Genomic DNA, 26,491 nt, shown 5'->3' with positions numbered 1-26,491 from the left:
CATCTCACCTTACAGCAGGACACACACTGCACTGCCACAACAAAGACAAACGCATGCATGTGTGTGTGTGTGTCTGTGTGCCTGCGTCTGTGCATGTCTTTGGGTAGAGCTTAAATAAGCAGAGGGGAGTTATAGAAGAATTCCTGGACGCTGAGCACATGCTCTGTTTTGTCCTTCTTTCCTCTGTTAGCAGTTCGCCGATGTCAGTCATTTATGGACGTGCACGGGCCGCCTCACGCAAGTGGCCCACAATGATTTACGCCTCCAGCGCTGCACGACAATGAGAGTGTCATTTAAAATAGCAGGTGTTCACATGCTGCTTAGCTCATGGAAAAGCAAGTGAGCGAGAGGGGAAAGACAGAGGGGTGTGTGTACGAGGGGGAAGGAGAAAGGGGGTAGGACCGAACCTGAATAAAACTAATAAATGGTGTAGTCAAACTGGCATGCAGGTCACTGAGTTCCCCAACCACTGCTGGGCCTGTTTCTCATCCTACGACAATAACTTTGCCAGGCGACTTCCAGCAGCACTGGTAGCAGTTATGCTGTTGCAGTTATTAGCTTTGGGGAAAGTCATGTCAGAGATATTCAGGTCAGACTAAAAAACCACTGAATTTAAAGCATTAGGGTTAGTGGGGAACCATACAAGCATGTGTGCGCGCTTCTGTCTCTTCTCTGCACACTCTGCAATGACATCACCATACTGGGGTTGGAGAAATGTGATGAACTGTGGGCAAATGAAAACAGACAAGCTGAGGAATGTTTTGAACAACTATTTGTACGTAAAAAAAGGTTTTATTGATTTCCCCCTGGAGGCAACGACGAGGCGAGAGGCTCGGAACGAGGAACTGCAAATGCAAAACATGGAGGTGCAATAGGACATAGAGAGAGAAAAGAGCATGGAGGTTTTGCTCTTTTACTGCGAGACACAACAAAGAACATAAATGGGATGCTGTGAAGTCTGGGAGCCGGCGATGGTAACAGGCTGTCCCTGAGAGTCTCCCCTCTCCCCTGTTGTCCCCAGATTCCCTCACACTGTTCCACCCTCACCGTCAGGACCTCGTCTCAGAAGTGAGTGCTGTCTGTCAGTCTCTCCATGCATCTAAAGCCTCTTTCACACTAAAATTGGTTGGTATACCAGGGATTTCTAAAGCCTCTAAAAAAATGTCATTAACAGCATTCCCATTGCCAGTGGTTGGTCTGCCCTGCAGTGTTTGGGGGGAGGGGAGGGGGAGGGGGGGGTTACCTCTGCGTCAGTCATGTGTGAAATATGACGTCACAGACGTGTTGAGTTGCGGAACGAGAAGAAAGAATTCCATAGCCCTCAGTGATAATGTAATGACTAGTATTTTGCGTCTTTTACTTCAGTATCTTTTTAAATCAAATATGAATGTGCACATCTGGGTCTTACATCTCCTCCTGATGCTGATTGAAACCGAAGCCAATGAAAACCATTTGGCTCGAGAGTGAATGCCGATTAAAGGCATTCCCACTTAAAAAAAAACCCTGTTTAAACCCAGGATTAAATGTTTTTTTTTTTGATCAGTAGGAATAGAGTTACAATTGGCCACATGAGGAGGTTCTTTTTTTACAGACTTGTTGGCATGTGCTACTGTTACTCACTGATACAGTAGCTCTGTTATGAATTTCCACTCATCATAGAAAACCGTCTGCATTGCTTCTCAAGTTTAGCTTTAACGATAGCCTGCCAATCAAAGTAACATTACATGATTATTCATGTGGACCCAGACTGGGTCAGACATGCTTGGGACGCGTGGCATGAGTGAAAGCGGGACGGAGGACGATGGAGGGAGAGACAAGTCGAGAAAATCCTCACACAATACGTGAACCTGTGGCTTCAAATGAACGAGTTGTGTGAAGCATAACAACGTCGGTGAAGGCAACTGTTGTCTGTGTTTCTGTCTGTGTGCATGTGTGAGAGTGTGTCTGATGAGTTGCAGGTGTGCATGATTGACTGATTCTGTGCAGGTGTGTGTGTGTGTGTGTGTGTGAGAGAGAGAGCATATCTAGGTGGAACCTGGCAGCAGACTGGTCTCACACAGGAGGCTGCAGTATAAGAGGCCTGATCATTCCGGCTAGACTTGCCTTGAACCACTCACAGCATCAAACACTGCAAGCAGACATCTTATGTTTGTTTGTTTTTTTAATAAATGAAAAAAGGCTTTTAAAAGTGTTAAAAAAAACGACATTTAAATTCAGAAATGTTGCACATTCTATCTATAATGTTACATCCTGGTCAGATAAAACCGAAACAAATGTGCTGCAATCAAGCCCAGATTATCTGGCACGGTCCTGGCACTGCATACAGCTGTTTTCTCGTATGGATGACTAAACGTTGTCACAGAGATGACATGTACCGATTTTCAAAATGTCAATAATCCAGCCCCACAATAAATCACACCAACGTTTGTGAGGCAGAAAACAGGGTGGAAACGATGACTGATAAAACAACACTCCCTGAAAGCACAGAGCAGAACCCATCTGGGATGTCATGAAGAATAAGTCATGCTCAACAACAATCGTTACCTCTGCCATGGAAGTTTGTGAGCAACAAAGCTCAAAAAGTAAACAGTAGAAGTGTAGGTTATGGCCCATTGGAGAGATTATTACATTTTGGTGGTGCAGCTTCAGTGGAGGTTTGTGCTTTCTCTGTTCCTGCTGCATCTCGGACGAGCACAGATTACCACCAAGACCACTTCATTTCCCCATGTTTTAAAACAAAACCCTGACCCTGCACCTGTACCCAGATTACCACCAGTAGTTTATGGTAAAGGAGTGTTGGTAAGGAAGTGGTATTATGAATTATTTGCCGGGAAAATGAATCTGTATGTATGGATTACCTGCCACATGCATGTGTTATTTATCTTTCCTTATGGCACACCAGGTGTGGATGCCACCTGCCAACCAGAGTGAACAGTGTGAGGTCTGTTCTGCAATGCTCTCATCATACCCCCATCACACAGTTAGGTGTGCAACTGCTTCTTTAGTCTTTCCCACACACACACACACAAAGTGCCACACACAGGGTTGCACAGGTATTCTTTTTAACCTTAACTGATATAAGCATAAGTCAAACAGTTCCTCAGAAGTGAGGTTCTGCCTCATTAGGACCAGGTTTTAGGACCAGGTCTTGGTCTCGATGAGGACTACTGGTGCTGTTTATGCTAAAGAGGTACACACACACACACACACACACAGCAAAGTTCAGAGTCCATTTTTCCATCATTTCTTTCTTCGTGGTGGCACAAGAAAGCCTGCGTACGTGCATTATTGACAGTAGACTTAAAGATAAGATTAGTGTGTGTGTGTGTGTGCGTGTGTGTGTAGGCTTTTTTACGAGTTGTCGGTTGTAAAACTAGGTGGTCTTATCATGCCGTTGAATTATGGGATGTAGGAAAGCAATGCCCTCTGTGTTTGACTCACTTCTGACACACTTCAACAGTTTAACACTTTTCAGCCAAAGACTCAAAGACTGTGGTGGATGCACACACACACACACACACACACACTTAGTATACAGCCCCCGTTTCAGCTTTCCAGTTTGTCTTGTGTGTAACGCGGTAAAGGATGTCCTGAACATCATCATCTTGGTAAAGAAAAGAATCATGGGGGGAAAAAGAGAAAGAGGCAGGGTTCATCTGAGTCCATTACTCCTGTGATGGTGGTTGGATCAAAGTAAACACTGATAATGGCTCCACCACAGTTAATAATACTGCTACCCAAGAATGTTGGCTGGTCTGGCTACTCCCGACCTCACACATATAATTGTACCCACTCAAACACGCATGTGCACACTCATTCCTCAACAGCAATGACACATTCCGAGTTTTCTTCCCCTCTTCCCACAAACCAAACACTGCTCACTCCTTCTTTCTAATTGTAGATCTATTTGATGTGCAAAGGGAAACTGGCTCCCCTGACTGCGCTCCCATCGGAAAACATGCACGCTCGCTCCCTCGCTCAATCTCCTCCACACACTCGCGCACGTCCTCGAGAGGCAACGAGTGAATGGGTCTCGTATTGTAATGACAATACATGGAAACTAATCTTCCTCCAGAGACCCTCACACTCTCCGTAGCACCCTCTGCTAACCCCTCGCTCACACCGCTTCCCTCCTCTCCATTAAACAACACATGATAGAGGTCCTCTCAGATTCACTTCAGTCAGATATAGTAGTCAGAGGAAAGGCAAATAGAGTAGTTGTGTGTCAGCCAGAAGGGATTTGCAGACTGCTTTCTTTCAGCCATATGTGCAGACACTGACACGGTAAATTAAAAGATTTATTGAAGGATTTGACGAAGAGGAAGTGAGAATCTAGAGAAAGCACTCAGAGAGTGCAAACCTCCACCAAGGCCACTCAGTTTCCCACAGTGCGAATACACTCGAAAACCTCATTTCCATCAACAGGATTGGTGAAGGAATGAGAATTTAGAAAGAAACTAGAGAGGTTGTACTTTGTAAATCAAATTTCAAAGCAATGGGACTGAATTGTTTCATGCTTTAAATCTGTTTGAAAGTTTAGTGGGTTTTTTTTTTTACATTTTTAGCTCAGTCATTAATAAAATATCAGCCATTTTTGACTTGGGACAGTGCTCAGTATTATTTATTTCCATTTATAAACCCCTCAAAAATCATTCGCTCGCCGTTACTGAGCTCTATTGTGTTGTTGTTGCGTCTTCTTCTTCTTCTTCCGACCAATCATTTTGTTTCCGGTGCATTTGTGACTTCACATCTCATGCATGGGTGGGGGGGGGGGGACCACAAGGCAGACCAAGCAATAGGAAGGGTGTTGTTCGAGCAGGTTCAAAAGTCCTCGGTATACAGTACCTGCTACTTTTAGCGTGACAGAAGCAAAACAGTTGGTGCTTAATAGCTCCTGTGAGATGGGTTCCATGTAAGCGGTTACCCACTGAGAAGCAAAGCAGGCTGCTGTCCATCTCAGGTTTATCAGCCTCATCAGTCAGCCCTCCCCTCCCCTGATGTATCCAGAGGAGAGTGATCTGGTTTCAGAGCTGTCTTTGTGGGGAGGGGGCCATTCACAACAGGATGCCTCCATCCTTCACTGCGGCCAAGACACATGACGGGTCTGTGAGTGGACTGTGACAAAGCATTTTCAACAAAGTGAGAGCACAAAATGGGAGAAGTGGGTGGGGGGAAGAAGCGAAGCGATGGTCAACAGACATCATCAACAATTCCCACCTTTATTACTGTGTCATTATCAGAAGAAAGAAGAAGATAGAATGGCAGTATTTGCTGTATCATCACCTTTGCTCATAAATCATTATAAACCTGTGAGAAATGTGTGTCCGCATAATAAGAGTAAAGGTTTCTGCGGGACTCTAATTTGACAAAGGGTGAAACCAGGGACCAGAACTAAGCAGCACAGGTAAATCAGTCTAAAGTAACCACTGAGCCAAACTCCACCACCTCCAGCACCCTCTCCACAATCAGCCTCCACTGCCCTAATCCAGTGTTTACATAAAATGCTCGACAGTAATGATAGCCATGAGACCATGGACCACCCCACGTCCCTACACTCACTCCTTCCTCTCCCCAACTGCCCCGCTACCACCTTCCACCGCTACCCCAAAGCTGTTTTCACAGGAGCCAAATACCTTAAATACATAATTAGCGGGGTCATTTCTGCAATGGGGCCCCTGCGAGGGCATGAGCGTGTCCATGTGAGTTTGTGGGGGTGGGGGTGGGTGGGGGGGAGGACAGAGGGCAAACGAGGAGTGTAGTGGGGGCAGGATACAAAGACACGGACAGAGACTTGCATTCATGGCTCTGGCCCCAGACAAACATGGCTGTCGCCATCTTCAAAGGCCACCTCTGCCTTTCCTCAAACCCAGAGGCCGCAGGTTGAGGCGGAGAGGAGGAACATAACAGAGCAGCATGGAGGGAAAGAGGAAAGGGGTTGGACGGGGGAGGAAATAGAGGGGTGTGAGTAATGAAGCAAAGGTTACAAGACACGTAATCTGGGAAGGAAACAATCTGGGCTGACTCTCCAGGTTTTGTGTGTGTAAATCTCTTCTCTTGATCAAGTATTGTAAGATGTATGTCTATAAAATCTACATGTTTGATTTGTGTACCGGAAATGTATTAAGCGTTCATTCTAATCGTGAAAATGGAGGGGGGGGGGGGGGGGGGGGTGATTAAAGCTTTGCACTACCAGCAAACACCCCCGTCCCCCCTAATGACCCTGAACCCTGAACTCTGACCCCTGTGCATTGTGGGTTGTCAAATCAGAATTCCAGTCGAGCATGTTTCACACCAGGAGACCTCCTTCTTATTGTTAAACTACACACACACACTTGCACGCACACACACACACACACGCACACACACAGAAAGAGCCCATTCAGCAGCCCTCTTCACACCTTGTCCTTCCCTTCGTCTCCTTCTGGCATTGTTTATGAAAGCATGTCCACTTAGTGCTGCGCTGTCTGCTCCCTCCTGCTGTGGTGCCGATTACCCACATCCTGAGTCCACTTATTCTTTCTGTCCCTATCCTGTCCTTATTCTTCTCTATTCCCCTCTTTTTTTTTTTTTTTTACCTCATTGCACTTTCACTTCTCAGGGCATTCTTCTCCCTCTCTTCATCCTCCAGCTCCCATCTTTTGCCCACCATGATTGCTGCTGCTGTTTCTTGTTCCTGCATGATGAACATACTGATTCTTCAATCCTCACTTCAAGGCTCCCCATGTCTGTACGAATGAAGCAGTGCACGTACGATAACAAAAATAAAAAACAATTTAACCCCTTCCTTTTATCGACATTTCATTCTCTGAAATGCGTCTCTCTGATCCTGTCTCGCTTTCATGTTGTGCTCTTCTTCATCTGGCTCCCTCCTGGAGCAATAAGCGTGGTGTATGTGTCGGGGAAGTGCAGAGGAGCGGGACTTAAATGTCCGTTAGCCCTGGCATTAGGATGAGCTGCGGAGGGAAAAGTAATAAAGCCCCTGCTCCGACTCTCTTACTGCTGGTGGATCCTGGACTAAATCCCAGCTCCTGTTCAGCCTCCAAAAGCTCACATTTCCTGTATACACCATGCACCACATCTCACATCCAGCTTCTGTCCGGCCTCCTGCTGCCGCACCAGCAATGTGGACTCTTTGCATTGTTTTCATACTTTGCATTTACTCTAATCTCGTCAAAGTCAGACAGAAATCTTTACACATTACAGATAATACCTCCCATGATCTCATGCTACTTCACAATGTCACTTTTTGTTGTTTTTAATTAAGACAGAAGAATGTGTGCTCGTATCCACCCTTAAAAACACCGCTAACAAATCATCCGACTCGACATCCAGCGAACAATTTTATAAGCAGAAATATATTTATTGTTGAAAACATAAATATATAAATTATGATTATTGCCGTATTTATCCAATGGGAGCCCACAAGGAAAGTAGTAAAGACTTAGTGATAGCGTAATGGCATTTTCTTCAGCCTGGTCCCTGGTTTACTGAGAACAGTGTTACACTGATGTGAACAGTGATGGAACATCAGCCTTGTAAATGTAGCACCATGTCACCCATTTATGCAATTTGACGTTCACAGTTCAGCAGTTGACGACACAGCCATCTTTCACTCCATTTATTTCTCATTCAATTGATACGACTCACTGTTTAAAAAAAACCAAAAACCAAAAAAAAACCTCTTTTCTTGAACATTTCTTGAACGCGGGGTGGAAGACAAGTTTTGTTTTCTTGGTTACACATTCGTCACTGTTAATGAGGAACAGGTAGGGGTAAGTAATTCCTTATTCCAGAGCGGGCACATGCTCAGTTTCTGTTTTCAGCGCCCATCATCGTCCTGTCCTGATGGTATGTGGCTGCAAAAGGTGTGACTCCCTTCAAAGGGGTGGATCCTGCAGAGATTTATTCTCCTGTCAACAGAGGAGTAAAGACTGGCTAAACAAGGAGTCCATTCATGCACCTGTCAACTCGCTCATTCGCTCTTTAAGGTGGACTTTGCTCTCTCCAGGCACAACATGTGTGTGTTTTTCTTGAAGCAGACCGGGCAGGCATCTTCCTTATCAACACTGAGGTGATATGAATGTAAAATGGCATCATGTAACAGAGAAATCACACACACACACACACACACACTCATACATACATACATACATACACACACACTAGCATATTTGTGTGCCTTTTGTTTTTGTCAAGAACACACTAAAAGTTTTGGGGATGCTTGTTTTGTGGCCGTTGAATAAGCTACATTGCAGCCACTCGTTTAAGTTGCCATGTCTGAGCCAGTCTGTCCCTCCTTTTCACAGTTCCACACACACAAACAATCACAGGCAGCTTTTTTTTTCTCCTCCTCCTCCTCCTCCTCATCTCTTAAAACCCCCTGTCCCTGTTTCTGCATCATTTCCATTAGATTAAATACAGACATTCAACCACAACAAAAGAATTTTAACATATTTCCTGCTTGGATATAAGTAAGCATAATATATTTCATAACAAAAATAAAGCATCTTCCTGCACTGAGACTCACATCTCCTCCTTGCACTCATATATCCAAACCATATACAAGACTTGACATCATTCAGATATACTGTAATATAATAAGAAACATGGATGACAAGAACAGCAAAAACAAAACAAAGGACACAGAGATTGTGATACTGAAGGTGTCAAAGAACAGGACCACTCAGGACTCTTGCATGTGTCCAACACAATAAAACAAAACAAAAAAGAAATCATATTGTTCTTTTGTACTGGAAGAGATAAAAATAAAATGTCCACATGTATAAATAGTTTATAAGTAGCGGTGCATCCTGTTCTGATTGAACTGTACATAGCAGGTGGGAAAAGTCATGGACCACCGGGCTTCTCAGACATTTTTTCTTTACCCAGAGAAAACATCCAAAAACTCCAAAAATTGTTTGATGCTCCACAGAGAGTCATTTGCAAAAATCAAACACCTCCATAACTCCAACATTTGCCGTTGTTTTGCTATATCGCTCTTCCTTCCTGGGTATGCAAAAGTCATTCGAACAGGGCAGGGCACTTTTATGTTGCCCAGCTGGAGGTCGTCCACCGCTGTTCTGCAGCCTGAGCACCAGATTCCCACGAAAGCTTGACTGAACGGTTTTACAGCCATTTCTGTTGCACGTCTTGTTCAAACAAAGTCAGTCGAAATGTTCAACACAAATCCCTTTCATCATCTCCCTTCGGCCTCTTTCCGCCCTACCCAAGCTCCACGGCATATTTCTCTTTTCTTCTCAATAATTGGCAGGTTTCCGTTGTCTGAGTAGGTGGTGTACCACAGAGGAAGTCATCACAGTTTTTTTCTTTTTTTTTAAGCACCTTTGGCATCTTATTTAAGTCTTTCTGTCTCTCATCTTTACAGAAATGTTAGTTTTTCTTAAATGAAGGTTGCACAGCAGCAGGGAAGAGGACAGAGCAGGTCTCGTGTTGATGACATCCTTTACTTAAGGTCCCTCCCACACTGAAGTCCATTGTTCTGATTGGTTTCACCTCACGTCCACTGCGGGAGAGGGAAAAAAGGCTATAATTAGTATCAAATTGAACCCATGAGTAATAAGAAAAATGAATGGCGTCGCATTTTGTGCGCAGCTGCATCAACTTGCTCATGCAATTCAAACAAGTTGACGCATGACCCCAAAATGTTCCTGAATTATGTTTCTCCAGATTTCAAAGACAGCAACTTTTTTAATGATAAAAAAAAAAAATAAACCTTTCTTTTAGTGGCAGGCAGTGATGACAGAGGACAAATATCGGTGCTGACGTGATAACACTTCGACAGGACAACAAAAGCAAGACACAGATTGAGACATTCAGCAAACGTACAGTGGGTTTCCTTATTGCTGTGTAACACAACGAAAACAGTGCACGCAAACACACACAATCACAACACGGTGACATAGAAGCAGACATGTGCAGTGTGCATGCTCAGCAGGCCACAAAATCAACATGCAGCCCCGGGGCACAGAGCAATGGAACTCCTTAGCCATCCCCCGCCTCACACTGATTGGCTGTGATGTGATTGGTGATGGTGATTGGCGGAACCACTTTGCGCCCTGATTGGGCCAGTGCAGTGCCAAGAGGTGAGAGGACACCACGGTGCTAAAGTCCTACCTGTTCCCTTCACAGTTCTCCAGTGGACTTTGGGTAATGAGTGCAACTTTATTATGTCGCCAATAAATCCTTGCTGGGCCTTAGCCTTTTAGGTTTCCTTTTTTTACCTTTAGCCCTACGGTGGCCTGAAAACACAAAGTCGGGTAGGGTGGATAGGAAGTTGGGTTAAAAGCAAGAAGAAGGGTTTTTGATACAGAAAGAGGTACAACAGCACTGGGACGGACGCAGAGAGTGCAAAGAAGTGACACACTATAAATACTTCAGATGTCTTATCAGCACACAGCGCAGCGCTTATCTGAGAAAAGCGTCAGATCCATGCACTGGCGGATTGACCTGCTGTCATGCCAAGCAGCCTTTGTACACCCTGCCTTAACTGACTCGCATATACTTTTACACACACTCATCAAGGCGCGAGCACAGGCTTTATAGTTTCGCAACAACCAGCCACCTCGCAGGCGTGTCCGTCTGTTTGAAAGCAAGATAGAAGCGAGAAAAAGGGGGTCGCACAGTGCAAAGCCAAAGAGTGAGTCAGAGGAAGACTGTCAGACAACGTGTAAAAGGAAGGGTGGAAAGCAGGATGAGGCACAATGACATAGGGATCAGGGTCGGGCACGGCCATCAAACTCGACCTCAGAGTGAGACGTCTGCAAAGGGTTGCAATGCTGGGACGGTATTGATTTAATGTGACATTGATAAACAAACAAACAAACAAACAAAATCTGCGGAGCCTTGTTACCTGTTTCTGCTTCTGAGTGCTCCACCACATGATGCTGCGATGTGCACACGCACTCCAGGTGGTCTTCTAACCGCACAAAGACCTCTTTCAGCTTGGGTTTCCTCCTGACATACTCCACCTTGGCCACCTGAGGAGAAGAGGAGAAACAAAAATGAGCTACAGAGTCAGGTCCAGCACCAACATTGTTCTCCACAGAGAGTCATCAATGAATGCACACGCTCCTTCGCCCACTGCCTGCATCAAGAGGCGCAGCACTGTGACTGATGACTCCTTCATGAACTGATTCATAAAAAACTAAAAAAAAACTCAGGTCATTGCTTTGCCTTGCTGTGTTTGATGTGTGATGGCAGCATTCGTCAGATTGATGCATTGAGTTCCGCTTGCTGTGTGCTCTAAGGGCTGCTGATCACATGTGTAAATACTGAATGTGAGTGTACGACCCTGCCCAAGCAAACTCGAAACAATGGGGAAGGCGAGATGGAGGATAAGGGGGCGCAGCGTACGTCCTAACACCCAGAGAAGGTTTACTCTGGCAAGAAAAGAGAGGCTGGAAGATCCCACCCTGCTCCGAGCCTGGAGCATCCACATCAAGACAGACACACATCATAACTCCCTCTCGCCTTGTTCAGACATGCAGGCTGATTTCAAACCGCATTTCTATTTCTCTACGGGTGAGGGAAAGTGTTGCCTAACGTGTACATGCAAGGAATATACAATGTACATGGTCTAATCCAAGCAGTAGGAATCCAGAGAGCAGCTCTTCCACTCTAACAAACACAGACGTTCCCAGTCCAGAACAGAACACGGCTGACCTCCACTTTTCACCCAACCGCTCCTAATGAAAGAGACCAATCCTCAGTGTGTTGCGAATGGAGTATGATGTATAAAGCTCAGATGAAAGCCGAACAGAGAAGGTTGCGCGGAGGTTATGATGATCTTGTTGCGTAACTCAATGGAGGTGGCTACATGCTTTCCCCCCCCCCCGTCTCTGATCTGACTGCCAAGGGCAGGTAACCTCCCAAATCCACATGAAAACAATATCCCCTTGCTTTTACCAGTCTTCCTGGTCACTGCACACGAGAGGATATTGGCTAACAATCTCCCGACGCTCGTCAGTGTTATGAACAACACGGCTTTGCACTCAGCATGAGGCTTTCTCTCGGAGAGGCCTTCTCGCTTTTATCCTGCCGTGGCACAGTGCCAGGGCTGGCTCTCCACGTTGAATTAGTCATGCACACACTCGACTAACGCAGAAATATACCACAAAGTAGCTTCTCTGCAACAGTTTCTTTCGATTGAACGAAGTGGGGGGGGGAGAAAGCGAGAGAGTGAAAAGAGGGTAAGTAAGCAGAGGAAATATGCAGTGAGCAAACAGGAGGACAATGGTGTCTGGGTTTAGTGGTGGTGTGTTTACTCTTATCAGACTCTGATAGAAAGAAAGAGTGGGCAAAATGACCAGAGCAGGTAAGAACTCAGAGGCGGGGAAGAGGGGGGTGAGTTATTTAAGGAAGAGGGAGGGACTGACCGTGATCATGACTAGTATTAAATGACGTTCATGTGTTACCCATTAACATTTAGTGTCTGGGTTACCCACAAGGGATATTTACTCACACTGACGCTAACATTGGGACGATAGATAGAGGAATGATCAACAGTATCACAGACGGACGGAGGGACGTGCATTTCCCAGAAACCACTGCTAATATTTAATCTTAATTAGCTGACTGACGAACAGGATCAAACGGGGGAGAAGTATGCAGCGGTCTGTGTGCGGATGGCTTTGCTGCCACTGGTTATGGGAAACAGAGCTGGGGGGGGGGGGGGGTCCAGGAGTAACAGACGCACAGACCCAAACAGGTATTGGCAGACGGTTAAAGCAATGGGTTCCGTTGATGAGAGGCCTCGCACTTGTATTCTTGCCCCTCAAACAGTTTACAAAACGCTCCCTACAGGAATTAATATGCGCTCAAAACACTTGAATATTTGTCTGTGAAGGTGTGTGCGACTGTTCGATGCAACACTTGTGCGCGCCTGTGCTCTGCCCACTTTGTCAACACTCTTGGACGTCTTCCGTTTCCAGTGTAATGAGAAAGTGTTGATGTTACAGGAATGCTGCTCTTCAATCGTGGAAGTTTTACACTTCACATCCGTATTAAATGTCCCCTTTCCTCCATTTTTAGCTATTTCTTCTTCCCCTCGTGGACAAAGAACACCAGTCTTTTATCCCGAGTCAATGACTTCCCACATAAAACATACATCAGAGGAGACCCACATGCTACGACAAGGGCCCCCACACTCTCTTTGTATAAATCAAACCGCTTTAAACTCCCTAGAAAGCCGCGGCCATGAGAAAGAGTCCCACGAGTGGCTGTGGAATAATATCTGAGCCAGAGGGTTGGGGTGAGGCAAGGGGCTCTGGGAAGTGCACCCCCCTTGGTTTGTCCTCAGTGTCTCCATGGCCCTCTGTGTGAAGCCAATTGTCCTGTTTGGCTTAATTGGGGATTCCCTGCACATCAAGCACCGATGAAAGCATGATGGAGGGGAAAGTTTTAGTTTGGCCTTCCAAGGAAAACACAACGGGGATGTGGATGTGCACTGCAGGCCATCGTGAACTGGAACAGTGACAGAACTGAGCAAAAATAAACAAGAATGTACAGCATGTGTGTGTTTGGAGAATAGGGGGTGGGGGGGGATGTGGCAGGGTGGGGTGTCAATTCATCTGCCAGGAGGAAAATAAGGCAAGGGAGACACTCAGAGCTTGTTCCACTGTAAAGAAACAGCTCTTGTTGAGATGCTCCAACTGTGACTAACTGGAGGAGAGGTGGGAAAACTTCTGGGGAGGGAGGAATGTAATGAAGCTTTCTGTGTTTCCATCTGTCTTCTGAAATCAAAGAAGAGGAAGGAAAGAAAAAAAAAGACACCCCGAAGACAGGCAAGACGATGTGCGGAGGAAGAGAGCGAACCACAGAGGACGCAGACGGACCAGCAGACAAAAACTGCCCAGACAACCTGCTGCTGCCCTCTGCTTCACCCCTCCCACAAATACACTCACAGCGATGTGTGGAAACCCTCATCATAGGTGGTGTGTGGAGAAGTGAGAAGACAACATGAGCATTTGACACTTTTCAGGGGCTTGTGATGCCACACAAGCACTTCACACACACACACACACACACACATACAGGACACTGCCATGACGTCAGCATTATTCCTAATCTAAACCGTAACTAGTTAATGCCTAACCTTAATCTCACCACAATTCAAATCTTAGCCCTAACCCTTAAACAGTTCCTCAGAAATAAGGTTTTGCCTCATTAGGACCAGGTTTCGGTCTCCATGAGGACTATTGGTCCTCAAAAGGTCAGTGTTTTTGTTCTAGAAAATGTCCTGAAGTGCTAACCAATACGCACACGCATCAGTCCGCCTCGAACCACAATGTGTGCTCTGTGCTGTTATGTAATATCAAATATCAAAGAACACAAAGTGTAACCTTTCCACTGATTTCTTACGGAACAACACGACTCCAGATGAGAAAGACATTTAAAAGAATTTAAAAGAGGCAGACGTAAATAAGGTTTTAATGAGAGAGTAAAAAAGACAGCCATAGAGACTGACAGAACGGTAAAATTAGAGAGTGGGAGATGGCTCTGTTGCAGGAGAGAGTCAGAAAAAGGAGGAGGGAGTGAAAAAAGTATTTCACATAACAGACAATCAGACTCCAAGCCTGAACGCCGGCCACTGAAGTCAGTGGGGAAGAGTGAAAGGGAGGACAGGAGAGGAGGAGTCAAGGAAAATACAGAAATGAAGTAAAATATGATTAAAATACGGCTGCTACTTTTCCTGCTCGCACTGATGCGTTCCAGCTGGTGCAGCAGTAGCCAAACTTTCCAACTTCTGGCTTGGTCAGAACGCTCCCATGGTCTCTGACCCGGCCCACACCCCCCACCGCGCACACCGCACACACACACACACACATTTATACACGCAAACTCCCTCACCCTTCTTCATATAGTAGAAGAGCTGAGTGAATCAAAGGGAAAATAATTCACAGCTGCAAGAGACTTCAAACGGGGAGGCCCCTCATTCCCGTCTGCCCCCCCCCCCCGCCCCGGCCCCCCCACCCCACGTAATCCACAGGACCCCTCAGACGATCATAAATCACGCTCACTGTATCACCGTCACACTGTCTTTTATTTATGAAACACCCCGTAAGTCAGGGTCCCACACAACCACAGGGGCTACAGCTACTGCTTCCCCCATGCCCGGATCTGACCCACTGTCACTTCGTGTGTGTGTGTGTGTGTGTGTAGGGGTCGGGGCCAGGGCCAGTGCAGAGAGATGTGTGGACCCCCACACTCAGCGCTGTGGCTATATCCGCCTGGCTGCTGTCAACCTCCACTTTGATCCCGCAGCCATCAACACTTCATTACTCCGCCGCCCGTCTTCCTCTTGCTGCCGCTTCACATAAATGGCCTTGTTCTCGTGGAGCAGCGGTGGAGTTCTGCACGGAACACGCCCTCTTTCTCTCTCTCTCTCTCACTCTCTCTCTCTCTCCCTCACACACACAAACTCTTTCTCACGTTTGCACAGATGTGCATTTCTAATTTCTGCAAAACATGTTTGCTTTGAAACTTCTTCAGCTACTAAACCCAAACCAAATGAGAGGAACCAAAAGTGTCTGCAAATTATAGCACACCGATAACGCACTTATGACACATGTGATGAGTACTCTGACAGTTGCAGTGACTCCCCGAATAAAAGAAATTACAGGATTCATATAATGTGAGAATGTGATTATAGAAATGCCATTTTGCAGCAGAAAAAAAAAAAAAAAGTGTAATTAAGCCCGTTTTGATTTACACTGTGGGACTCGAACGGGATTATGATAAACCAGAGACCAAAATGTGCTGCAGAGGCCTTAAGCGTTAATGAGTGAGAGGGTGAATGACAGCGCCATTTTTGTCCTGTTTACTCAGCCCCATAGAACGGAGAACAAACAGTGAGGCCTTTAGATTTCACACACACACACATGCACCCATACATGCACAAAGACACAAGGGAGTGCATGTGCACACTGAGACTGCAACTTCATTTTCTGTGTGTGAGATTCGAGAGTCGAGCAGAGACGAGGACGGAGACGGGCAGGAAGTCAAAGGGAGAATTCACCTCGCGTATCAAAATACCGGCGATACGCAGAGTCAACACTGACGTTCACTTTCATTACTCCCTCTCCCCGCCTTATCTAGATTGTGAACAATTCTAATCGACACACAGCGATCAGAGGAGGGAAACATGCTCTCACTGGAAGTGCGAGCGGAGGCGCAGGAATGTGAAGACGACTGAATACTGAGAACGTTCGGTCGCGAAGAATTCAGTTTGCATCTTTTCCCTTCAACAGAAAATGTCCAAAAACATGCAGGTGTAAGAAATCAAAGTAATCACTGGGACTTTGATTGGATGAGACTTTCAACTCACAGGTGTTCATAACAGCCATTAATTGCACTGACTGTTACAAAGTACAGCGATAATAAAGTTTGAATTAAATGCTGAACGGCCGTCAGGGGAAGGACGAGGAGCGGGATACCTCCCAGTGTTCTTATGTGACATCAGTGAGGGAGAGCATGGCACCGAGTGGGATGCTGATTATAATATGATGACTGAGAAAATATAGCCTAAACTAAAAAAAAAGTGGTCAGATCTGAAAGTGACATCATCTACTCTCAACGAACACCTCTTTCTCTGGTTGTACTTCACACAACCTGCTCCCACACACGTGCAAAAGGAGTTTAGTCCAATGCAAAACCCATGAAAGGGGGAGGAAGAACAAGAATATGAGAGAGTCCTTTTTAAGATCTGCTCCTTCTCCTCCCTCAAGCTGATCCTACTCCGATTTTTCCCTTTTATTTCACTGCCACTGAACAAGACTTACACAGTACAGGGCTTGCACGGGCCCGCTCTCTCTTTTTTTGGATTCATAGCATTAAAAAAGAATTAGTTGGAGAAAGAGAAGATAGGAATAAATGACTAAAGGGCGCATTAGAACAAATGTATACTGGCATGAGATGGAAAGAAACGCATCGCTGGCAAGCAGAAGGAAAACAAGTCAGACCCAGGGCAACATTTTTATCTTTCTAATAAATGGGGCTGAGAAACACAAACTCCAATTCAGATCAACTGCTGAAAGGAGCAACAAATGTTTCTCACACATAAAGTAGTGAATGTCTCCCAACCAGAAGGAGTCCTTTCGGGTGACCTCTCGGCATATACAATGCCTCTAAGTCCCCATCACCCATGGCTGGACCCGCATGGAAAAAAACAACAGCCGTGACACCCTGCGCGACATGCCTGAAGGTCTCCCCTCTGCAGTCCGTGAGCTCATTTTGTCCTCGGTGTCATGAGGGGGACATGGTCTCAAAGTTGCATGGATTGCAGCATTCCAGGAATAGTTGAATCAAGCCTTGGAGAGTTTTGTCCGCCGTCGTCAGAGTCTCTCCGTCCCCTCCTGGTAGCTGTAATCAAGGACAGAGCTCCTATTGACGACAACAGACACCGAGTGTCTGGCGGATGGAGAGACAGACGAGCTTGCGTGCAGACACACACACACACACACACACACGCACACGGGGTAATGGTACACAGCAGAACTTGACTCTTTTACAGCCCTTTGAGTCAGCATTTCTGACCATAAACCCCGCGCCCTGGGTGCGATGCCCTCTGCCCCACAACGGCCATCGTGTCAGTGCCGTCTACCCGACTCTACACTTTGCTTCAAAGAGGGGATCAGAGAACATGTCCTCATATCCACAATGGAATCTCCCTGACCTGTGCCAGTGTGCCAAAAAGGAAGGAGGCAGCAGCAGGCAGGGTTGGTATTTGTTTTATTACTTTGCAGGTCTGCCAAGTGCGGCATCTTTAAAGAGGTGAATGAAGAAAGCAATGTCCCAGTGCCCATGGCCAGGCAAGATCACGATGATTAACGAGCAGAGACAATAGAGTCTAGCAGAGATAGACTCAAAGAGAAACACAAACATAGCTGTTTGGAGTGTTCCAGGCCATCCTGTTTATCCCACAGTCGTCTTTCACTCTTCCAGAGCAGAGGACATAACTCCCATACCTCCAAACAGAGCTGTGCCCCGGCTAACAGGCTGTCGTGTAAATACAGCAGGAATTATGACTCAACTCCAGCCATGATGTCTCCTCTGATCCTGAGCAGACGGACATGTTTTCAAGGTGCCGATGCCAAAGAGCTTCTGAGAACAGTGCAACCCCCTTCTTTCTGTCCCTGTTTCTTTCTACCTGCGCCCAGAAAAGACAAAAGGGCAAAACAAACATGGAGCAGAGGAATGGCTGTGCAGTACCCACTGACACTCCGACATTCTCAAGATACAGGAGACTGTTTCTCTCTCTCTCTCTCTCTCTCTCTGCCTGCTGTTCCGGTACAGCAACCCTGGCCAACATGGGATGAAGTGATGAAGGGAGAGGTGACTGGCTGAAATGGCAGGAGTGAGTGAGTGGAAGGGGCAGCAAAGGGCGAGGAGATGCAGAGCAGAGGGTGAGTGTGAAATATAGAGTGGCTTTAAGGAGAAAGAAGGCGTACGGTAGGAGATAAGTGTGAAGGAAGACAGGTTACGGCACCCTTGCCTCCCGTGTGATTCACTCACACTTGAAAGTGTTGATTTTGTGTGTGTACAATAAACAGGATTACCCTCATCTATTGTGTGTGTGTGTGTGTGTGTGTGTGTGTGTTGAAGTGAGGTTTTTTGAGTGACTGTGTGTAGCTACAGGTGTCGTCCGAGCTGAAAGAGTGGGTGTTTGTGTTTTACCTTAACGGTGCGGTAATGCTTGCGGGAAGGGTGGCAGCGCATGTTGCTGGTGTTGCAGCAGCCCGTGCAGCGTTTCACCTCCACGCAGGGCGGCCATATTAAGAAGTTGGCAGACGTGGGATCCACCTGGCTCCTGGGGATCTCGTAGATCACCGTCCGCGTCTTACACACCGCTGGGACCGCCTCCTCTACTGGAAGGTGGACAAGGAGAGGGTGGAGTCAATTCAACGCTCTCTCTCTCTCGTGAGCGCTCAGTGACACATTTTCCCAACGCAAGCGCATGCTGAGGTATTGTTTTCATTTTGTCCATTTCCCTCCGAGGTGCTTCTTTGCATTCCTTCCCTGCTCATTATTTGATGACTCACTTGGTGTGGGAGCTACCTCAGATCACACCCCGACCTGCTATAAGGCTCTTAAGGAGACATGCTATCCAAAGCGCTGATCTCATATCAGTTAAGGAGCTTTGGGATCAAGTCAGTGAAACAAAAAAAAAGACTGCTCCTTTGTTCAGAGGCCTCACTGGGGTTAATGCAGCATGACTAGGCCAGAAAACCTCAATGTCCACCAGGGGGGGAATCTAATAATGACCTTTGACCCCTGTTGGGGGAAAAGAGGTAAGCAGTAAGCCTTCACTTCAGATTGAATGCTCCAAACCGGCACTCAAACCCTAAATATGCAACGAGGTGTACAGTAAGATACCATTATGTATAAAAAAAATGATATGCATCATGTAGAACATGTGAGGGGGTTTGTGTGGACAGCTGCCTCATAGGTATACTGTAACATTCACACATATATGAAATACAGCCAGCCACTGCTTCCAACGCTGCGCTGCGAGATGTCTTAAAACACAGATCATGTGTATTCTCCATGCCTCGATCAGATATCATGCCGCATGGCGTTTTATGAAGAAATCTGACTGAGAGCCCGGACAGGCTGCAACTTGAACCCCTGAATGCCTGGAATTTCCACGCTCAAGGATATATTTCTCTCCTGACGCGTGTGTCTTAGATCTCCGAGCCTCTGGCCAATTAAAAGGCTTCATGTCAGACGCTCTGTTCGCCCTCGCACACCAGCCTTGTTTCTCATGCTTCCTCGATTGCCATAAATAGAGGGTAAATGTCTTCATTATGGTTCCTTTTTGTCCACAAAGAGCAATATAAAAGCCACTAACTATTAGCTTTGTTTGACATTAGTATAATGTGATCAGTGTCCTCCCCTGGGAACTCACATGTCAAGGGTGATCTTGAAGATAGTGGCTATTTTTGGTGGGGCATCATGACACAGTAATACCTTGTGATGTATATAGTGCGCCAGTGTAAACATGAGGCAATCTCCAACACTCATATACGGCGATATTCATTTCATCTTACCAATACTCCTCTTGCGTCTGCTGTGGAGCTGGGAGCTCTTCAAGTCATTGTAGTGACCATGGTGCCGGGAGTAGTTCTTATGGTGGTTGTGGTGTCTGTGGGGCTTGGGCTGCTCGATAACATCATTTCCCGTACCTCGTCGGAATAGAAGGCAGTCATGTTAATAATGTCACAAACACAAAGAGAGACTTACTCAAACAATAAAGCCGCGATGAGTGTGTGACCACCGCGGCAACTTTCACATTGTCAAATGACTGTGGTGGTTGTCTGGCTTGCCTCCCCGGAAGGCTGCACGTGATCCACTATTGATGTTTTATATACCCCTTCCACAACAAACAATACGTGGGTTAGTCACGCGACCATAATGAGATGGTGACTTCCAAGTGGCTGCTTGTGCTGCATGTAACACATGCTTTGATTCCCTTTTGGATCCCTTCCTGTATTGTGGCCGGCAACTGATCACAAATTGAGGTAAACAGTCCAGGGTACACAGGGTACAGACAGGAGGCCCAGTTTTACACAGACCTCTGTGTAATTGCAAGCTTTGTGTGTCAGCCTCACTCACTCACTCACTCACTCACTCATTTGGCGAAAAACTTTCCCAGCCCGAATGAAGTCTCTGGATGCAGGTGAGTCAGCATGAGTCTTTCAAAAACAACCAGCTTTCATAGACACACATAGGACTAAAGTGGTCATTTAATAGGTGGTACTCAGCTTCCATTATACCTGCGCCTAATTAGTGGTTTCGCGTCTCTCATTTACCTGAAAATGTTTGCTTTTTCAATCATTCCCTGGCTTGGAAAAGTACATGTTTTGCTATGGTGCAAAGGCAGACTCCTGAAAGTTTTTAAACTGCAGTCTAATATAGCCAGCTCAGCTCCTTCACAGTCATGGTCACCTGATAAAGTGTGCTTGTTTTGGTCCCCACCCAGAATATGAAGAGTGCCTGAGCAGCAATAAAATGATAAAAACTTGTTCGAGGGATACTGCCCTTTCCCAAAGAGCAGAGTCTGAACGTGTTTGCTAAGTGGGTGGTTCTCCCACGTCTGTATGTACGGCAGACACACCCACCTGGACAACACAGTCCTACACCTGTACAATTAACATAAACACACACTCACACTTAAGCAAACCCTTCTCATTATCCTCCTTAACATGCTAAACCCAAATGTACACCAGCACAACAAAGCGTAGCCAAAGCCAAACACATTCCACTCTTCCTGCTACTTTGTGTCACCTGAGCGGATTTTCTCTTCCTGCACTCGCTCCACCTCTGCTTTATTTGACTTCTGCGAGAGAAATGAGAATTTCCTTTTTACGCTGTCACTCAGTCCGTCACACGGCCAGCGACCCGCAACAAAAGGTGCTGCTGAAAGGAAGTGTTGACTGCGGTTAAGCGAAAAAGAGCTACAAGACTCTGAAACACGTTAACATACTGTACATATGTCGCACACACTCTCCAGTGCGTGACACGTGTGTGCAGACACACACCTGCACGCTTTGCACTGTCAAGTGGATTCATTGTGGCAGCTGGCTGGTTTTCTACCTTGCAACCTTTTAACACGGCAGGTCACTGACAGAACACCCACTGTGCTTCCTCAAACTGTGCACACACACCCCCCCGTCCCCCCAGTCAAAGGAGAGGACAGGAGTGAGGGAGAGCGTCACACCACTGGCCACCCGGAGACAGTTTGTGTCAGGGCGGAGGGGAGAAAGGGAAGGAGGACATAAAGAAGTCCTTTATAGACTGCAGAGTCCCCTTTTCAGCACAATAAAAGGACCTTTCTGTTGTGTGTGGGTTCTTTTTTTTTTTTTTCTTCTGTACACTGAAAGGTGGAAAAGGAAAATTGAGAAAGAGGGCGATCAGAGTGATCAGGCAAGAGGACCCAGTGGAAAAAATGAGACAAGAGAAATAAAGAGCGACAGAGTGAGACAGGTTGTCGAAGGGCGGAGACAGGAAAAGTAGAGTGAGGGGTTTGGGCCTCTGTTGGTTCCAGGTGACTAAGAAATAAAACCAATTTCAGAAGACTTAGGACAAGAGAAAAGAGGACAGGAGACACTCTCTGGGCATGAGTCGCGACTTTAAAATGAATCACTCCATAAATGGGGCCTTTAACTCCCTTCCACTAACCCTCATCCTCTTTTTTTCTCCCTGTACAAATGGTCAACCAGTTATTGACTTGCTGTAATAAGTGTCACAGTGGTTCTCTTTATACGTGTCTCCTCCTTGACTCTTTGAGTGTTTAGGTCATATGATCTCTTATACTGTGAGGGCAGGTACAAAGTGCATCATCTGTTTCTATGACACTGAGGTTACCAGTGTACCAACTAAACACGAGATGAATACAACAAAAAACAGCAGAGTGAAGTGTGACTGCATCCAGCTCCATTCTCCTCCTCCTCCTCCAGCCAATGCCAAGAGTCAGGTTCCCTTCTCTGTCAAAGTGTCTTTCACTGAGCGAGATAAGAGCAGGCAGGCCAGGGGGCCACCTCAGGAGAGAGACGGGGGTTAGAGAAGAGGAAAAACCAATGGAGAGGAGCACCTCAGGGGCCAGACAACCATCTGCAGACTTCAGCAGGGTCATCTCGTCTGTCACTCAGAGCTGCAGACACCAAAGTTGCAGCGCGGTGTGCGCACGGACAGAAAAACAAATCCGAGTCTGCGCTGAGCAAAGCAGCGTTAAGTGCAACACACAGCTGCTAGATAAGCCCTGCAGGCCTTCCCACTGTCCTGACACATCCATCCTTACACACACTGACTTATAAAGTCATCCTTCCAGTGTCGGAGATGATCAGATAATAAGCAGAAGAAAAACAACCACAATCGCTGTCTAGATCGATAAAATACTCAAACAACATACTGGAATACATCAGTCATTCTTTGATCGTACATTAAGTGGCATCAGATTGACTCTGCCTCAGCCGTTCCTTTCTCCTTTCCTGGTAGACATGCTACACCATGTAGCCTGCAGCTCATTCTATACTGGTAGCTTTACTGTCCTTGCCATCCGCAACAAAAGCACTGAAAATACCCCTCTGGCTGGCGTCAAAGGTCTTTTAATGGGCTGTCCAGAGCCGCAGAGCTGTCCAGTCAGACAGATTTATGTCCTCGTAATAATAATCAGCCTACTACTGTTACCCCGCAAAACATTCCTCTGTTTGAAGAAAGACATGTTAATTCAATTAGAAACACCTCTTCACATGCTAGAGGTGCTCCGGGGATCTATTCAGGGCTCGGTGTGAAGCAAGGGGACGTCGGGGAGCCGGTTTGTTTTGATTGTGAATGAATGAATAAGACATATTAGAAAACAACACGGGGGCTAATTGATACATCCATCAGAAAGGCAATCATGTGCTCACACGGAAGAACACTGACAGAGTGACAGAGCCGCTCCAGTGCTGCAGTATATCACTGCATACAAGTTTTGAGGTTACTAATGAGCTATGACTGGTGAGGTGGCTTACATCAGCGTGGACTGTTAAAGTAAATTAAGTAATTACCTAGTTCCATCAACATCTGTAGAGTAGAGCTCTCAGTTTTGATATATGACTGGGGCCTGTGTAAATAGAGGCTCATGTGAAGGGGGGAAACAACTTCCTCCAGCACACCCTGTAACTTCATCTATGACAGTCTGAGATAGTGCCTGACATTACAGTTTTAAAACTGTATGTGACAGGCGGCTATAACGCCAGCAGCAGAGAGAATACTACGCCATGAAACTGCCTGCCGGTTACATTCCGCCCCCTGTTACATGCTCAGCACAGGCACTTATCACGCTCGCCAGCACGCCACAGATCCCACAGCAATTTCCTGGATAGTGCTGATGTCCTGCGCGCGTTTCACTCATGCCCTGCTGAATGTAACATTTGGAATAATGTGCCAAAACAACAGGTACAACACTCCGCATCTCATATGTCGGCGACGTCATTCAAACGTCACCCACTCTCTGTCAGCAGCAGGAGGAGCCATTGATGGTGACAGCATGGTTTCCTTTAATGATTACTCAATCCTAGAACTGAATCCTTCTCCTTCTCTTTAAGCAGTTCAGTGTAAAAACGTCCCCTGCACGTCCACGAGGCCAAACTTAAAAGGTGATGTCATGATGGAGTATTATTTTACAGCCACTGAAGGCACCGCTGACGTAATCATGGTGTGAAATCTGGTGCATCAGGATCAAAATACAACATCTGTGGTGATGGAAGTATCAAGGGGCACAATTTACCTACGGAGTCAATGTCCAGTAGCCGCTGGAGGTCGCTGATGCTGTGGATTTCACTGTGAGACAGTCTGTCTATCAGCTCCTGGGGAAACTCCACTTCCTTCTGGAGGAGGGGAGTGGGGGGGATAAAGAAATCAAACAAAAACAACAGAGGAAAGTTACAGAGGTGTGTCGTGTCGGTGGCGAAATCTGTGTAATTGTTTGTCTGTTTAAGTAACTGTGCCGAGTGTAAACAGCCACAGTGAAGACTGCGCTGCAGAGGTTTGGCAACTACACGCCAACTACGCCTCCCTCCTCCCTCCTTAAAGAGAAGTTGTGCCGAATCCCCCTTGAGAAATGATGCAATTCAAGTTTACTTCTAAAAATGCGCTGCATCAATACAGTTACATACGTAAAGAGTAATGACATTGTAATACAGGCATGTGCGCTGGTGAGTTCGGCACACATCGTTATACAGTAAGCATTTTTAAAATGACATAACTAGAATGACTTGTTGTGAGAAACATTTCAAATAAATGACATTGTGTCTAAAACCAATTCAACTTTTGGGCCGATGTGAATAGGAGACTCAAAAGAATCCCCGCGAGGGTTGAATCATTATTTAACCGGCCTTCTCTCTCTGTGAATGCGTGAAATATCACTCAACCGTGTGTTGTTCTGGAGGAATAAGGAGCGCGACAATGACTCGGACCTCGGCGCTGCACTTGTTGCGGTGCCGCACGCACCTCAACTTGAGCAAAGCGCGCAGCGTTACAGAGACTGTGCCTATTTATATCGCCCGGAGCGGTTCCCATGAAAGCGCTTAGCCCAACCAAAACGTTTGCCCAGTTGGCTCAGGCTGAACACAGATTTGGCACAAACGCCAAAAATAACTGTGATGGGCGTCCAAGTGCAGCCGCGATGTTGGTGCAATCGCTGGCCCTCATGGTTACTGGAGCTGATGTGTTTGTTTGTTTGTTCTCAATGAAATATTCACACTGGTCTTAAAATATGTTCTTATTCTAGACTGAGGGCTTTATCCTGATACAGGGGGGGGGACAACTTCAGAATCTGTTTCGTTTGCATTTATGCAGATTACATGCTCATTGTTGTCCTAATTCGGGTTTTGAATCAAAACTATCGCTCTGTCGTTTCATTTGTCCACGCATCGAGGAAATGCGCGTGGAGAAATGCGCGACCTTTGCACCTTCACAGGGGATAAAAACCCACCGCACCTCTTGTCTATGTCGACACGGGGGGAAAGTGGCCCCAAGTGGAGACCTGGTAATTTTACCTCAGCGTTGACCAGCAGCAGATACGCCGTCCACAAAAGGAAGTGACAAAGTGCGGCTCTCATCTCCCTTTAAGTTAGAATGAACCCAAGACACGCAGAAAGTGTTGTTGTGTAGGAGCCGCAGAGTCGCTCCTGGCCCCAGAGGATCCACAACCATCCCCTCGCCTCGAGGGAGAGGGACCGGGGTGTCGGAGCTGCGCGGCGGGTTCAGTCAGACTCCGGTGCTGCACTTGTGCGCTTGTGAGGTGTGAAACGCTGCGGAGGCTGGAAGTTGACTCTTGTAATTCACATTGGACTGCGTCCTCTCGAGACGAGCTCTGCGCGGCAGCCCGACATAAAAGCTCCTCAAGCGCAAAATGGCACAATCCTAGCAGACAAGTCTGAGGCGCATTGCACTTGTCTCTCACACACTGACGCTCTCCAAACTTCACGGCCCACTTTATTGAGACATCAAACCACGCAGCTCTTCTTCTTATATTTGAACAGGTTGTTGTTTTTTTTTCTCCTGAAGAGTCCTGTGAGAATAAAATCCAAACCAACAGATCCTCTCAGAAAATCACAGGGGAGAAAGTTGTCCGTGTTGTATTGAGCTACCCAGAGTCTGTCTGCCTGCCTGTCTGCCTGTCTGTCTGTCTGTGGGTCCTGCAGCAGTCAGCGCTGCTCTTTGGCTGTGTGTGACTCTGAAGTGAATGGACTCACTGCGCCTCTGAGCCGCTGGATATAGAGAGAAGCCACAGCTCCATGCCCGTTGCGCCTCCCCTCGCTTTTCGGTGAACGTGCTTCTATTCAGCTGAGGGGAGCTGAGCTGGTTGGTCGGTTGGTTGGATGACTTAAGATTTCAGCATGCCCCCCCCCCCCCCCCCCCCCACACACACACACACACCCCAGCAGCCAGTGCATGTATTTGTATGCTCTTCATCACTCAGCCCATT

The 26,491-nt window shown here is 46.6% G+C and overlaps 1 protein-coding gene across 4 annotated transcripts; it reads right to left on the bottom strand.

Annotated features, from left to right (window-relative positions):
- Positions 1-7,336: 7,336 nt before the first annotated feature.
- Positions 7,337-26,262, bottom strand: pdgfab (platelet-derived growth factor alpha polypeptide b). Of its 4 annotated transcripts, XR_009242546.1 has the most exons (7): positions 25,560-26,261; positions 24,290-24,389; positions 20,067-20,201; positions 18,694-18,884; positions 10,871-10,997; positions 10,135-10,259; positions 7,337-9,523 (listed from the first exon to the last, which is right to left on the bottom strand). XR_009242546.1 is itself a non-coding variant. In XM_058654252.1 (6 exons), exons 1-6 carry the CDS (start codon positions 25,620-25,622, stop codon positions 10,186-10,188), a joined length of 687 nt encoding a protein of 228 aa, XP_058510235.1. In that variant the 5' UTR covers positions 25,623-26,262; the 3' UTR covers positions 7,337-10,185. The 4 variants fall into 4 exon arrangements, 3 of the variants coding, with proteins under 3 accessions (XP_058510235.1, XP_058510234.1, XP_058510236.1); XM_058654252.1 differs by having other exon boundaries at positions 7,337-10,259; positions 24,290-24,386; positions 25,560-26,262; XM_058654251.1 differs by having other exon boundaries at positions 7,337-10,259.
- Between the last annotated feature and the right edge of the window lie 229 nt (positions 26,263-26,491).

Source organism: Solea solea, chromosome 16, assembly GCF_958295425.1.
Source record: "Solea solea chromosome 16, fSolSol10.1, whole genome shotgun sequence".
NCBI classification, from domain to species: domain Eukaryota; kingdom Metazoa; phylum Chordata; class Actinopteri; order Pleuronectiformes; family Soleidae; genus Solea; species Solea solea.
Note: the sequence above shows the minus strand (reverse complement) of the source record. Positions and strands in the feature narration are given on the sequence as shown.